Below are 13,479 nucleotides of genomic sequence, written 5' to 3' on the forward strand. Positions count from 1 at the left end.
CTCACCTCCTGGGTCCCGGAGCTGACAGGCCTGTCCTCTCCCCTCCCCACAGGCGGAGCCCCCAACGTGGCCGCGCTGACCGGGGGCAGGTTCTCCTCAGGCATCACGGGCTGTATCAAGAATCTGGTGCTGCACTCGGCCCGGCCTGGCGCCCCGCCCCCACAGCCCCTGGACCTGCAGCACCGTGCCCAGGCGGGGGCCAACACGCGGCCCTGCCCCTCGTAGGCAACCGCCTGCCCCACACGGACTCCCGGGCAGCGCCCCAGCCCCACAACGTCGAGTATATTATTATTAATATTATTATTATGAATATTTTGTAAGAAACTGAGGCGATGCCACGCTTTGCTGCTACTGCCCTGGGCTGGACTGGAGGGTGGGCACGCCACCCCCCACACACACACACACCTGGGCAAAGCCACAGGCTGGCGGGCAGGGCAGGTTGGATGGGAGCAGGTGCCTCACAGAGCCACCAGGACCCACCAGAGGGTCAGGCACGGTGGCCGAGTGGGCTCAGAACTGCCTGCATCAGTCGAGCCCCCCGAGGTGGAGCTGAGTTGCCCACTTCTGCAGCCGTGGGCAGCCCTCCTTCCTGGGCTTATAGCCTGGTGCCTCACCAGCTCCCTGGAGCAGGGGCCATGGCAGTGGCCTTCGCCACCCCGCTCTGGGTTGGGAAAGCTCTTTAGTGCCAACTGTGGAGTAAAAGGCAGCTCACCCCTGGGCAGGCAGCCCCCACCCTGTCCCAGCCCCCTCCACCTCCGCCTAGCCGGCCAGGCCACCTGCCCCTGGCAGCCGCCCCCTCCCACCAAGCCCTCCTGGCCTGCATTGCCCCCCCCCAACACCTAGCCCAGGGCCCCTGCCCTCAGGGGCTGCAAGGGAAACCACCCCAACTCTGACCAGGAGCTGCCACAGGCAGAGCCCAGCACTGAGAGGGTCTCCCCGCCCGCACCAGGCCACATCCCCCCACTGATCTGGAAGTGAAGGCCCAGGGGACATGGGGGGAGGAGGGCATTGGTGGTCGGAAAGAGTTAGTGCCTTGGGTGGGGGAAGCCAGACTCACGACTGGGAGGGACAGGAAGGGGACACGACAGCCCTGCCCTGCCTGTGGGAGCCTGAGGGCCCACCTGGGGGCAAGCACCCTCCCCACCAGCAGCCCCCAGGTGTGGGGTCAGGACGCCTGGCCTCTGTGTCCTAGAAGGGACCCTCCTGTGGTCTTTGTCTTGATCTTTCTTAATAAACGGTGCTATCCCCGCCAGGGCTGTCTCCCGTGTCCTTGAGGAGGGCTTGACTGGTGGAACCTGAGGGGGTGGGCTGGGGTGGGCAGAGCAGGGCAGGCGAAGTCTGGGAGTGCAGCAGGGCAGCTTCAGGTGAGCGAGGCCCCTGCTCCCTGCCCTGGGCACGGAGGCCCTGCCCTTCATTGACCCAGCAGAGCACCAGCCACCACGAGCTGCAGGGCTGGTTACCCCCCGTGGCCTTCCCCACAACCATGTGAGGCCGGAATCATCCCATTTTCCAGAAGAAAAGACTGAGTCTCGGGGGGCTAAGTGACCTGCCTAAGGTCAAGCAGCCCTCCAGGGGGTCAGGGCAGAACCCAGGGTCCATCTGACCCCAGAGCCCACTCGCCTTCCTCCGACGCCCGCAGCCTCTCTAGGGGTGGCCTGCCTGGCCCTGGAAGGCTGGCCCGCTCGGCCGCAGCCCCCCCAGGGCCCACCTGGCCAGGACACGTGTAACAGATGGTGCAACTGGGACAGGGGCCGTGGGCACTAGCCCGCCAGCCTGGTCGGCTCGGAGAGCAACAGCACCAGGCGAGGCCCATGAAGAGGCCGGCGGAGGCCAGGAGCAGCGAGGAGGCCAGTGCCACGCCCCGCAACCGGGGACCTGTGGAGGGAGAGAGGGAGTCCGCTCAGGCCTCAGCCTGGCCCGCTGCCCCGTCCCCATCACCTGCACGGGGGCAAGTGTGATCTCGGTGGGAGGAGTGGAAGCAGGTGGTAACCAAGAGCCGTCTACCTCCCGGAGCTGCATCCTGTTGTGCGGGGTCCCGGCCCGCCGGGGGGCTCCTCTCAGCTGCGGTCCAGAGGGGGCCTGCAGACCCAAGAGCTGCGGAGAGCGTCGGGGGCTCGGAGGCTTCTGTACGCACGGCCTGGCTGGGCACCAGAGAGGGGCCTGCAGTGGGAAATAACAGAGCTGACACACTGAGAACTGCCCCCGGTGGCCGTGATTACGTCTCATTTCCTCCTCCCAGAACCTCTCTGAGTTTGTTACTGTTGGTGTTTCCATCTGAGCAATATGGGAAGTGAGGCACAGAGGTGAAGTCACCTACCCTCGGGCCTGGGGTTTGGGCCTGGAGCGACTTCTCAAGAAGGCGGGTGTGCAGGTATCCAGCATTTTCTGTGCACACCGTGCCCACTGCTGAGCCCTTTACCTAGAGTATTTCACTTAAAGTTTACAACAACTCTAAAAGGTTAGGTTTATCACCCCCATTTTACAGATAAACTGAGGCCTAGAGAGGGTCATTCCTCCACTCATTCGACTAGTATTTCTCGAGCGTCTGCTATACTCCAGGCATATGCCCTGGGGACTGGGGGACACAACAGTGAACAACACAGACAAAAATGTCTTCCTGGAACTGGCACGTTAGTGTGAAGAGACAAAGCACAAATTACATCGTGTGTCAAATGGAGACAGGTGCTATGGAGAAAAATTAAGGGAAAAGGGACAGGGCATGTTGGCTAGGGGCAATGTTGCTATTTTTTTTAATTGTGGTAAACTATACAAAACAAAATTTACCATTTTAACCATTCTTAAGTATACAGTTCAGTGCTTGAGTACATTCATATTGTTGCTCAACCATCACCCACCGTCCATTTGCAGAACTGTTTTCATTTTGCAAAACAAACTCCACATCCATGAAACATTGACTCCCTGTTCTCCCTCCCCCAGGCCCCTGGCAACCACCATCCTACTTTCTGCCTCTATGAATCCGAGTACGTGCCTCATACAGGTGGAAGCATACAGTATTTATCCTTTCGTGTCCAGCTTATTTTTATTTATTTATTTATATTGAGGTCACATTGGTTTATAACATTATATAAATTTCAGTGTACATCATTATATTTTGATTTCTGTGTAGATTACATCATGTTCACCACCCAAAGACTAATTACCATCCATCGCCACACACATGTGCCCAGTCATCCCTTTCACCCTCCTCCCTCCCCCCGCCCCTCAGGTAAGAACGAATCTAATCTCAGTATCTATGTGTGTGTTTGTTGTTGTTGTTTTCATCTTCTATTTATAAGTGAGATCACACAGTATTTGAATTTTTCAACCTCTGACTTATTTCGCTTAGCCTAAGGTCCATCCATGTTGTTGCAAATGGCAAGATTTCATCTTTTTATTTTTTATTTTTCCTGAGGAAGATTCACCCTGAGCTAACATCCATGCCAGTCTTCCTCTATTTTGTACGTGGGTCACCGCCACGGCATGGCCGCCAATGAGTGGTGTAGGTCCACACCCAGGAACCGAACCTGGGCTGCTCAAGCAGAGCGCGCTGAACTTAACCACTATGCCACTGGGCCGGCCCCCAAGATTTCATCTTTTTTTATGGCTGAGTAGTATTCCATTGTGTATATATACCACATCTTTACCCACTTGTCCATTGATGGGCACTTAGGTTGTTTCCAAGTCCTGGCTATTGTGAATAATGCTGCAATGACCATAGGGGTGCACATATCTTTACTCATTCATGTTTTCATGTTCTTTGGATAAATACCCAGCAGTGGAATAGCTGGATCGTATTGTAGTTGTATTCTTAATTTTTTGAGGAATCTCCATACTGTTTTCCATAGTGGCTGCACCAGTTTGCACTCCCACCAGCAGTGTATGAGAGTTCCCTTCTCTCCACATCCCCTTCAACACTTATTTCTTGTTTTGTTAATTATTGCCATTCTGACGGGCGTGAGGTGGTATCTCATTGTGGTTTTGATTTGCATTTCCCTGATGATTAGTGATGTTGAGCATCATTTCATGCGCCTGTTGGCCATCTGTATGTCTTCTTTGGAAAAGTGTTCAGATCTTTTACCCATTTTTAACTGGGTTGTTTGTTTTTTTGTTGTTGAGATGTATGAGTTTTTTATATATTTTGTATATTAACCCCTTATCAGACATACAGTTTGCAAATATCTTCTCCCAATTATTAAGTTGTCTTTTCGTTTTGTGTCCAGTTTATTTCAGTTAGCATGATCTCAAGGTTCATCCATGCCTGTTGTAGCAAGTGTCAGAGTTTCCTTCCTTTTTAGGGCTGAATAATATTCCATTGTGTGGCCACATCACATTTTGTTTATCTGTCCATCTGTCAGTGGACACAGGATTGCTCTTTTTAATAAAGGGGCAGGAAGGAGCTCACTGAGAGAGTGACAGTTAAGCAGAGACCTGTAGGAATGAGCATGTAAATCTCTGGGGAAAAGCCTTCCAGGCAGAGGAAAGAGGCAGTGAAGAGACCAGAGGCAGGACAAGATGGGAGCGTGGGAGGAGCTGCTGGGGGCCAGTGTGGAGGAACGGAGGGAGCAAGCAGGCACGTGGGAGGGGCAGGGCCAGAGAAGGGACGGGGCCAGGGAGGGGCGGGCCAGGGCCCATGGGCCTGGGAGGCTTTGCTCTTGCTGAGTGAGATGAGGAAGGTGGAGGGTTCTGAGCACAAGAGTGACATGATCTAGCTTGTTGTTTTAAAAGGCTGCTCTGATAGAACCACCATATGAGCCAGCAGTTCCACTGCTGGTTATTTATCCGAAGGAAATGAAAACACTAACTTGAAAAGATATCTGCACCCCCACGCATGTTCATCGCAGCATTATTTACAAGACCCAAGACGTGGAAACAACCTAAGTGTCCATCGATGGATGAATGAATAAAGAAAATGTGGTATACATACACAATGGAATATTATTCAACCATAAAAAAGAAAGAAGTCCTGCCATTTGCAACAACATAGATGGACCATCTTGAGGGCATTACACTAAGTGAAATAAGTCAAACAGAGAAAGACAAATACTGTATGATCTCACTTATATGTGGAATCTAAAAAAAAAAAAAAAAAAACTCATAGATACAAGAACAAACTGGTGGTTGCCAGAGGCTGGGGATTGGGGGTGGGCGAAATGGGTGAAGGGGGCCACAAGGTACAAACTTCCAGTTATAAAATAAATAAGTCCTGGGGATGTCAGGTACAGCATGGTGAATAGTACTGTATCGTATGTTTGAAAGTTGCTAAGAGAGTAGATCTTAAGAGTTCTTATCATAAGAAAAAAAAATTGTAACTATGTGTGGTGATGGATGTTAACTAGACTTATTGTGGTGATCATTTGGCAATATATACAAACACCAAATCATGTTGTACACCTGAAACTAATGTAATGTTATATATCAATTACATCTCAATAAAAAAAATTTTTTTAAGGCTCCTCTGACAGGGGAACTTATCCCCCCTCCTTAAGTGCAGGCTCCACACAGGAGCCTCCTTCCAGAGAGGACGGCAGGGAAAGAGGAGGCAGAAACAGTAACCATCAACTATGTAGGTAGCATGCACCTTTGATATGTGATGAGCAGGACACTTTACCTCTGTGTCTTCCTCCTAATAACCCATCACTCCAGTCTTCTCATGAGAAAAACATCAGACAAATTCTGATGATGTTAATGGCTTGGTTACGGGCTGAGAGGGAAAAAGGAGTGAAGGGTGAGTTTGGGTGAGAAGGGGAAACCGGTGAGGAGCAGGATCGGGTGGTTGTGGATCAGGAGTTCAGTTCGGGGCAAGTTAAGTCTGAGATGCCGCCTTCACATCCACGTGGAGATGGCGAGTAGGGAGGTGGTTATGTAACCGGAGTTCCAAGACGAGTCCAGCTGGCAACACGATATAAAGGAGACCACCGAGGGAATGCACGTGGGTGGAGGAGGAGAGGCTATAGGACCTGGGCCTCATGGCACAAACACAGAGTGTCAGGGAGATGACGAGGAACCTGCAAATGAGACTGAGGAGTGGCTCAGGAAGTAAGTGTCGGATTTCACCCCTCACCCAGCTGCTTTTTTGCAGTAAACAACCTGTTCAACAGTACATGGTAGCCCTGCCACTATCCCACTCCTGTTTGGGGGATGGGGCATCTCCAGATTCCCAGGAAGGATATTCCCGGGTGACCTATTCTGGTCCCCCCTATCCACAGAGGCCATTCCTGGTTATGTCACTCGATGACTCCATGACCTTGGGCAAGTCGTTTCTCCTCCCTAAGCCTCCATTTCCTCATCTGTAAAATGTGAGTCAGACTAGATCAATGGTTTTCAAAGTAAGTCTTGTGGGTCAAACACAGGTCCCTCAGTGGGACATCAGTTGGCCAAAGCCCGGGACCCCCCACGTCCAGTAAACAGAGCATCTTTCCTTCTGATGTCTCAGGCCTCTGTGCAAGTTTCGGCTTAGGAAAAGCTTCCACCACTAAAATGTCATTGGGAAGCAGCTGGACTAGATCATCTCTAGCATCGTTCCAGCTCCGACTTGCTCTGAGCCTCAGGTCGTCTGGTCCAAACGGATTCCCCCCCATCAGTGCTTCCCCTTGTTCTCTCCAGCCGCACCCCTGCCTCCGGCCCCCACTGAGGCCTGGCCCCAGGAGAGGGGAGTCAGTCCCCATTTCCCTCCCAGCTGCTCTGCAGGGCCCAGGCCGCGCCCGTCACTGACCTCTGCACTCGGCTGGTGGCCAGGAAGCCTGATCACTTCCGTCGCCACAGTTGTCCATGCCCCAGGGATCGCACACCAGGCTCTGGGGGATGCACCTCCTGTTCCCACAGCGGAAGTAGGCACCGCAGGATCCTGGGGCCAAGAGGGAAGGCATGTGATGAGGACCTGGGCCAACCCATGACGCAGCAGGGTGTGGGGCCCTATAGCCAGGGAATGCGGGATGTGTGGGCAGGAGAGGGCTGTTGCCCCGTACATCCAGATGGGAGTGTGGATGAACGTGTCATGGGAGACAGGTGTGTGATCATGAGGATGATGATGATGATGATGATGAAGATGATGATGGCTAACATTTATTGAGTCCTATGCCATGCCAAGCGTAGCCCTAAACACCTCATTCACATCCCAGCTCATTAAGTTCTCACAATAACCCCGTGGGTAAATACTGTAATTAACCCCATTTTAGAGAGAAGACTAGGCATAGGCAGGTTAGGTCACCTGACCAAGGCCACCCAGCTTGTATCTCAGTAGCAGAGTAGGAATTCAGTCCCACGCTCATAAACACTGTAGCACACAGTGGGTGTGAGTGTGTGTCTGCACGTGTGAGTGCACACAGCCTACGGTATCCCAGTGAGCCTGAACACTCCAAGCAAATCTCGCTCGTGGCTCTGCACTCGCCATCAGCTCCGCTGGGCATTCTCTTCCCCAAGTGACTGCATGGCTCACCTCTCTGGAAGGAGGCTCCTGTGTGGAGCCTGCACTTAAGGAGGGGGGTAAGTTCCCCTGTCTCCGCTCAAATGTTACCTTATCCGCAGGCCTTTCCTAATCTCCACATGAGAACGCCACCCCGCCCCCAGTACCCCACCCTGCTCACCCTGATTTGGGATCCTCTGCAGCATGTGGATCTACTTGATCACTTGTTTCTCGTCTGTCTGCCCCAGAATGTCAGCTTTAGCAGGGCAGGGACTTCTCTTTTGTTCATTGCTCTATCCCTAGAGCCTAGAACAGCACCTGGCACATTAATATTTGCTAAATGAATGAATAAGCACCCAGGCGAAAGAATCATGTGACTCGGTGCACGGAGTGTGGCAGATGGGTTGGCTTACCCAGCATTCCATTCTGTGCAGAAAACCTGGTTCAGGTGGGACTGATCAACCTCCCCCAGAGGGGGTCTTGGGAATCAGAGCATTCCATTTCCTGGCCAGGACTAATCAGATCTGGCCCCGGGGCTTTTGCTAGAACCATAAGAAAAGATGCTTGCTCTCTATCTCATTGAGGTTAGATAGAGCTGTAGGGGTGATTGTGGACTTGGAGCTGCAGGGTCGCTTTGCTGCCACGTAGAAAGAGGAGCTGCCTGAGATGGAAGCCAAACAGACCCACACGATGCAAAGATAGAAGAAAACAAAGAGACAGAGCCCAGGTGAAATTACTTGAACTCCTGGATCTGGCTATACCTGAACCAACACCTTAATATCCCAGTTATAGGAGCCTCCTGAAATTCTTCTTGGCTTAAACCAACTTGAGTTGGGTTTCTCTTGTTTGCAAATGAAAGTGAACACTCTAATATCTAGAAGATGTGTGGGTGTAAGAGTGAACGTCTGTGAGAGAGAAAACAGTAGCGTGGTAATGTATGGGGAGCCACATGTGAGTGGAAATGTGTGGCATGGGCCAGGCAGGGTGTGCTTGCAGGTGTCAGCGATTGAGACTGTGCGTGCGGCCTGAGGAGGTGAAATGAACTTTTCCTCGTTCTGATGAAAAGCTGATCCAAGGAAGCCAGAGTTGTGTTAGGGCTTCACCACTGCCACCTTCTTTTCGGAGCCCAGTCCTGCTAACCATGGAGCAGCTGCAACATTCCTGGCCTCCCTGGCTGACAGCTGCACCTCGCGAGAGGACAAGGCCACCGGGAGGGAGAGAGGCACGAGGGAGGCAGGGGTTGATTTGCAATCAGCCTGTGAGAGCTGTTTGCAAAACAACATACGTAATAGGAACCTTGGCATGCTACGGCCTACAGGATCCAGGAACGGGGACCCAGACACCAGCGGTCACGGCCCCAAGGATTTAGAGCGCAAATTTCATATGGTTCATCACAGAGCCAGAGGCTCTGATGGGGAAGATAGAGTCTAAAATCCAAAATTCAGACCATGCACAATTCCAGGGAGGAAAAGCGATGGGACAGGACTAAAGAGACACACGAGACGGCATGGGGGCACTCTGACCACCTCGGTGTTGAAGGGCTGTCCGGGGCCTGGCGTGTCAAGGTCTAGTTCTTGGTGAACCTGTGTTGGCTCTCAGAGACCCCCACGTTCTTGTCTCAAAGTGCTCACAACCCCATGTTTAATTCTCCAGACTGGATATTTTGCCAGAGATGGTGATAAAGCTTCTCTGTGGCTTTGGAATCTTCTGAACTTGAGCAGCTCATCTGCTCGCCATCACTGGACACAGCCTCTGCTGTGACATGGGTGAGTTGTGCCTCGAGTCCTGGGGGACCCTGCTGGGGCTAAAGCCTTGAACTCAATGTGAGCATGAGGACATGCTCCAACAGTCAGGCCCAGCCCCTCTGCTTGCGTGCAGGGGGCCTGGGGCCCTTCACTTAACCCCCCGAGCCTGCATCCCATCTATCAGTCTGATGACAAGGACACAGGCACAGCAGAGCCGCTGTGAGGAACAGATGAGGTGTGGCCCGCAGAGGGCAGAAGGCAATGCTGAACGAGTGATTATTATCAGTATCAGCTCCCCTTCACCGCTGCAGTGGATTTCTGTCACCATCACAGAGTCCTAACGCCGGCCGCCTGCAAACATCTGAAGGGCTAACCGGGACAGAGGAGCTAGTGTGTGAATGTGAGTGTGAAGAGTTGTGTCTAAGTGTGCAAAGTGGTCCTGTGTGTGGATGAGGTATGTGTTAGGTGAACTGTGTCTGTGCAGTGTGTGCAGTGTGTGTGTGCAAGGTGTGGAGTTGGGTGTATGTGTGTACGAGGTGTGAGTTGTGTACATGCACAGTGCGTGTGAGTGGGCGGGAGTTGTGTGGGGATGTGAGTTGTGTGTGAATGTGTGAGTGTATGTGCGTCAGGGACTGGTAGGGCGTCTGGTATACGCATCCAGGGAAGCCCTTGGGGTCTGGAACGTCCCTTACTGCCACCCCCTAACCCTGCCACCAGTCCCCACCTCCTCGCCTCCCTTAGGGCCCAGCCCCTCCATCTTTTAGGGCTCCCACCGCGCCCTTGGTGGCCCCAGGCCCGCAGCTGCCCCCAGCCCGGAGGCCCGAGTCCCGGCCAACAGCCCCGACTCACCCAGCCGGAAAGAGGTGACTTCGCCCACGAAGTCCACGCGGGGCTGGCGGCCTCTGGTGACCAGGCGCAGGCCCAGGGAGTCCCCCGAGGACGCCACCGGGGCGGGGATGGTCAGGCCGCAGAGCGGGGCCCCCAGGGGCCGGGGCGCCCCCGGCGGGCCCTCGTAGAACTGCAGGTAGGAGCCGGGGGCGCAGCGGTCGGCGGGCGCCGGGGAGGAGGCGTTGGGCACGGGGGGCGCCGGGGGCGCCGGGGACGCCGGGGTCAGGCTGTAGACCAGGAAGAAGCGGAACTGGAAGCGGATCCTGTCGCCGGGGGCCGCCGCCCGCACCCAGAGCCCGCAGTCGGTGTCCGGGGCCACGAAGTAGAACCTGCGCGACGCGGGGTGCGAGCGCAGCAGCAGCCCGGGCCCCTGCCACGTCTGGCCGCAGAGCTCCACCAGGTCGGCTGCAGCGAGAAGCAGGAGCCTGAAGCACGCACGCGGCCTGGGTCCACGCCTGGCTCTGCCCCGCGCCCCGCTCGCTGTGTGACCCCAAGTCAGTCACTCACCCTCTCTGAGCCTCAGTTTCCTCATCGGTAAAATGGGATTGATTAAGCAATCAGAATTTTTGTGAGGATTAAATAATTTAATTCAAGTCCTCCATCTCTTATTCAAAAACTCTAGGATTGGGGCCGGCCTGGTGGCGCAAGCGGTTAAGTGCGCGCGCTCCGCTGCGGCGGCCCGGGGTTCGCTGGTTCGGATCCCGGGCGCGCACCGACGCACTGCTTGGCAGGCCATGCTGTGGCGGCGTCCCATATAAAGTGGAGGAAGATGGGCACAGATGTTAGCCCAGGGCCGTCTTCCTCAGCAAAAAAAGAGGAGGATTGGCGGATGTTAGCACAGGGCTGATCTCCTCACAAAAAAAAAAAAAAAAAACTCTAGGGTATGTTTCAGAATTCCCCAGATTTTAGAAAGATAATATGATCGATGTAATCCATGATCACGTTTTCTAGAGCCATTGTACCAACAGTTGCCCTAAGCAGGAGAATTAAAGACAATAAGCGGCCTCTTGTCAGTTCAGGCCAGGTGTTTCCAGTAAATAAAGCACAAGTTTTGGTTTTCAGAGCTTTTTGCATTTGGGAGTGGAAACTAAAGGACTGTGGACGTGTCCCGGGTCAGCGCTTAGGAGGGTGCCTGACATTTGGTGAGGGCTACAGAAGTGTTAGCCGTTATTATCACCTTATTCAAGGCTGGGGAGACACAGTGGGCGCCTGCCCACCCAACAGCCATTCCCTGCTTCTCCTCGCTAAAAGAACCCGATTTTCCTCTGCTCCGGGGAGCTACATGCCGCTGGAGGGGGCCAGGTTTAGAGAGCGAGTGACTGAGCTCCTTCTAGTGCCAGGCACTTTCTCAGTGTCTTGCGTGGTTTATCTCATCTTATACGCACAATAACAAAGTCTCTTAAGGGACAAGAGCCTGTTATTACTCCCATTTTACTGCTGAAGAAACTGAGACTGAGACAGCTGGAACAATGGCCTCAAGGGAGAAATGTAGGAGGACGCAGAGTGAGTGTCTGACCCCAAAGCCCACAGTGTTTTCCGTGGCCAGACCTGAGGGCTGTCCCCCGCACCCCCAACCCGCTGCTCCTGGGTGACTTGGAGCTCCAGCCTTCCAGAGGGGGTGGGGATGGACTTAGGGGTGCCAGGGAAGAGCAGGCCCAGGGTTTCCCAGCCTCCCCTAACTCAAGGGGTCCCCACCCATCAGGGTGAGTGCTGATTGGGGAAACAGTCTCTAAGGGTGATGGGGCCCCAGCCAAGGCCCCTCATGCTCACCTGTCTCCACAGCAGACACGGTCAGGGCGGCCGCCCCCAGCAGGAGCAATCTCTGAGGCAGCTGCGGGAGACAGGCCTCCATCCAGGCCCCGCTGTGCCCCACAAGGGGGCAGACCCGCAGAAGCCTCAGTGTAGGGTCCTTGGGGAGACCGGGCTGTGGGGGCCTGGCCAGGCGGCCGGACACAAGGAGCCAGGGGAGGCAAGTCCGCCAGCTCCTCTGATCTCTTCACGGTGATCTCTGTGCTGCCCTCCCAGATCCTCTTCAGACCAGGACTGTGTCTAGGGTTGTCATGGAGATTTGGGGCCAGGGCTGGAGCCTGGGGAGAGAAGGCGGGGAGGATGTCTGCTCACCCCCTGCCAGACAGGAACCAGGAAACTCAGATCCGGTTCAGCCACAGGGCCTCTGGGAAGGGGACCCACAGCCCTAGAGAGCTGCTGCCTTCCCGGGTAAGTCGGCACCTTAGGGACTGAGCTTAGGGGAGGCCCAGGACACCAAAGGGATCTCTTTGAGGGCCTAGAGAGGCAGCAAGTGGTGAAGGAGCACTGGACCAGGAGTCTGCCCTATTACAAAGTATTCCTGCCTCAGGGCCTTTGCACTCTCAGTTCCTCCCACCTGGAATGCTCTTTTCCCATAGCCTTCCATGGCTGGCCTCTTCAGGTCCTTCAGGTCTCAGCTCACATGTCACCTCCTCAGACCACACTTCCCTGACCACCTCTAATCTGAATTAGCGCCCTCCCTCCTTATCACCCAGAAATGTCTCCCCAAATTTATTATATCAGCACTCGCTGGAATTATTTTTCTCATTTATATCTTATTGTCCATTGGCCCCCACTAAAATTGTGTTCCAGGAGTGTCTTGTTGATCTCTGAACCCCTAGGTCATAGCACAGTGCCTGACACAGAACAGGCATCCAAGAAATAAGAAAAAATGTGTGGCGTTGAGCAAATGACCTCTCTTTTTCTGATTTTTACTTGCCCACATGTAAAAGAAAGGCCTTGGACCATTCCAGGAGTTTTCTTTTTTCTTTTTTTTCTTTTTTTGTGAGGAAGATCAGCCCTGAGCTAACATCTGATGCCGATCCTCCTCTTTTTTGTTGAGGAAGATTGGCCCTGGGCTAACATCCGTGCCCATCTTCCTCTACTTTATATGGGACGCTACTACAGCGTGGCGTGACAAGCGGTTCATCCGTGCGCACCCAGGATCCGAACCTACGAACCCCGGGCCACTGAAGCGGAGCACGCGCACTTAACCGCTTGCACCACTGGGCCGGCCCCCTCCAGGCTTTTTCAAAACTTGTTGTTAGTACAACAATTTTTTTTCAAAAAGTGTCCTATGTGGAACCTTAATATGTGAAACTGAAACTTTTCAAGTCTCCGTTTCCTCATCTGTAAAGTGGGATAATGGTAGTTATCTTCACAGGTCTGTTGTACGGGTTAGGTAACTTGATACAAGTGGGGCCCTTAGAATAGTGTCTGTCACATGGTCAAGTACTCAAAGCATGTTACGCTGGATGATGACTCTTTTTTTGTGTGTGTGTGAGGAAGATCAACCCTGAGCTAACATCCACACTAATCCTCCTCTTTTTTTGCTGAGGAAGATCGGCTCTGAGCTAACATCTATTGCCAATCCTCCTCCTTTTTTTTTTTCCCCCAAAGCCCCAGTGGATAGGTATG

General features: G+C 53.7%; 2 protein-coding genes across 8 annotated transcripts in view; one reads left to right on the forward strand and one right to left on the reverse strand.

The window, feature by feature from the left end:
- HSPG2 (heparan sulfate proteoglycan 2) overlaps positions 1-1,252 on the forward strand; it is a 101,454-nt gene extending 100,202 nt beyond the window's left edge. For all 7 annotated transcript variants that reach the window (XM_087446610.1, XM_087446614.1, XM_087446611.1 and 4 more), the window contains one exon: positions 53-1,252. In XM_087446610.1, coding sequence (XP_087302736.1) covers positions 53-225 — 173 coding nt within the window. In that variant the 3' untranslated portion in view covers positions 226-1,252. The remainder of the gene's footprint in view (positions 1-52) is intronic.
- LDLRAD2 (low density lipoprotein receptor class A domain containing 2) lies at positions 1,246-12,027 on the reverse strand. The gene is given in 6 exon segments (XM_087446617.1): positions 1,246-1,891; positions 1,894-1,938; positions 1,940-2,160; positions 6,713-6,844; positions 9,997-10,440; positions 11,806-12,027. Coding segments are annotated over 6 exon segments (1,239 nt in total). The 5' UTR covers positions 11,888-12,027; the 3' UTR covers positions 1,246-1,576.
- Between the last annotated feature and the right edge of the window lie 1,452 nt (positions 12,028-13,479).

The sequence above is a fragment of the Ceratotherium simum genome, chromosome 22 (assembly GCF_057802395.1).
Source record: "Ceratotherium simum simum isolate JZ-2026a chromosome 22, ASM5780239v1, whole genome shotgun sequence".
Lineage (NCBI taxonomy): Eukaryota > Metazoa > Chordata > Mammalia > Perissodactyla > Rhinocerotidae > Ceratotherium > Ceratotherium simum.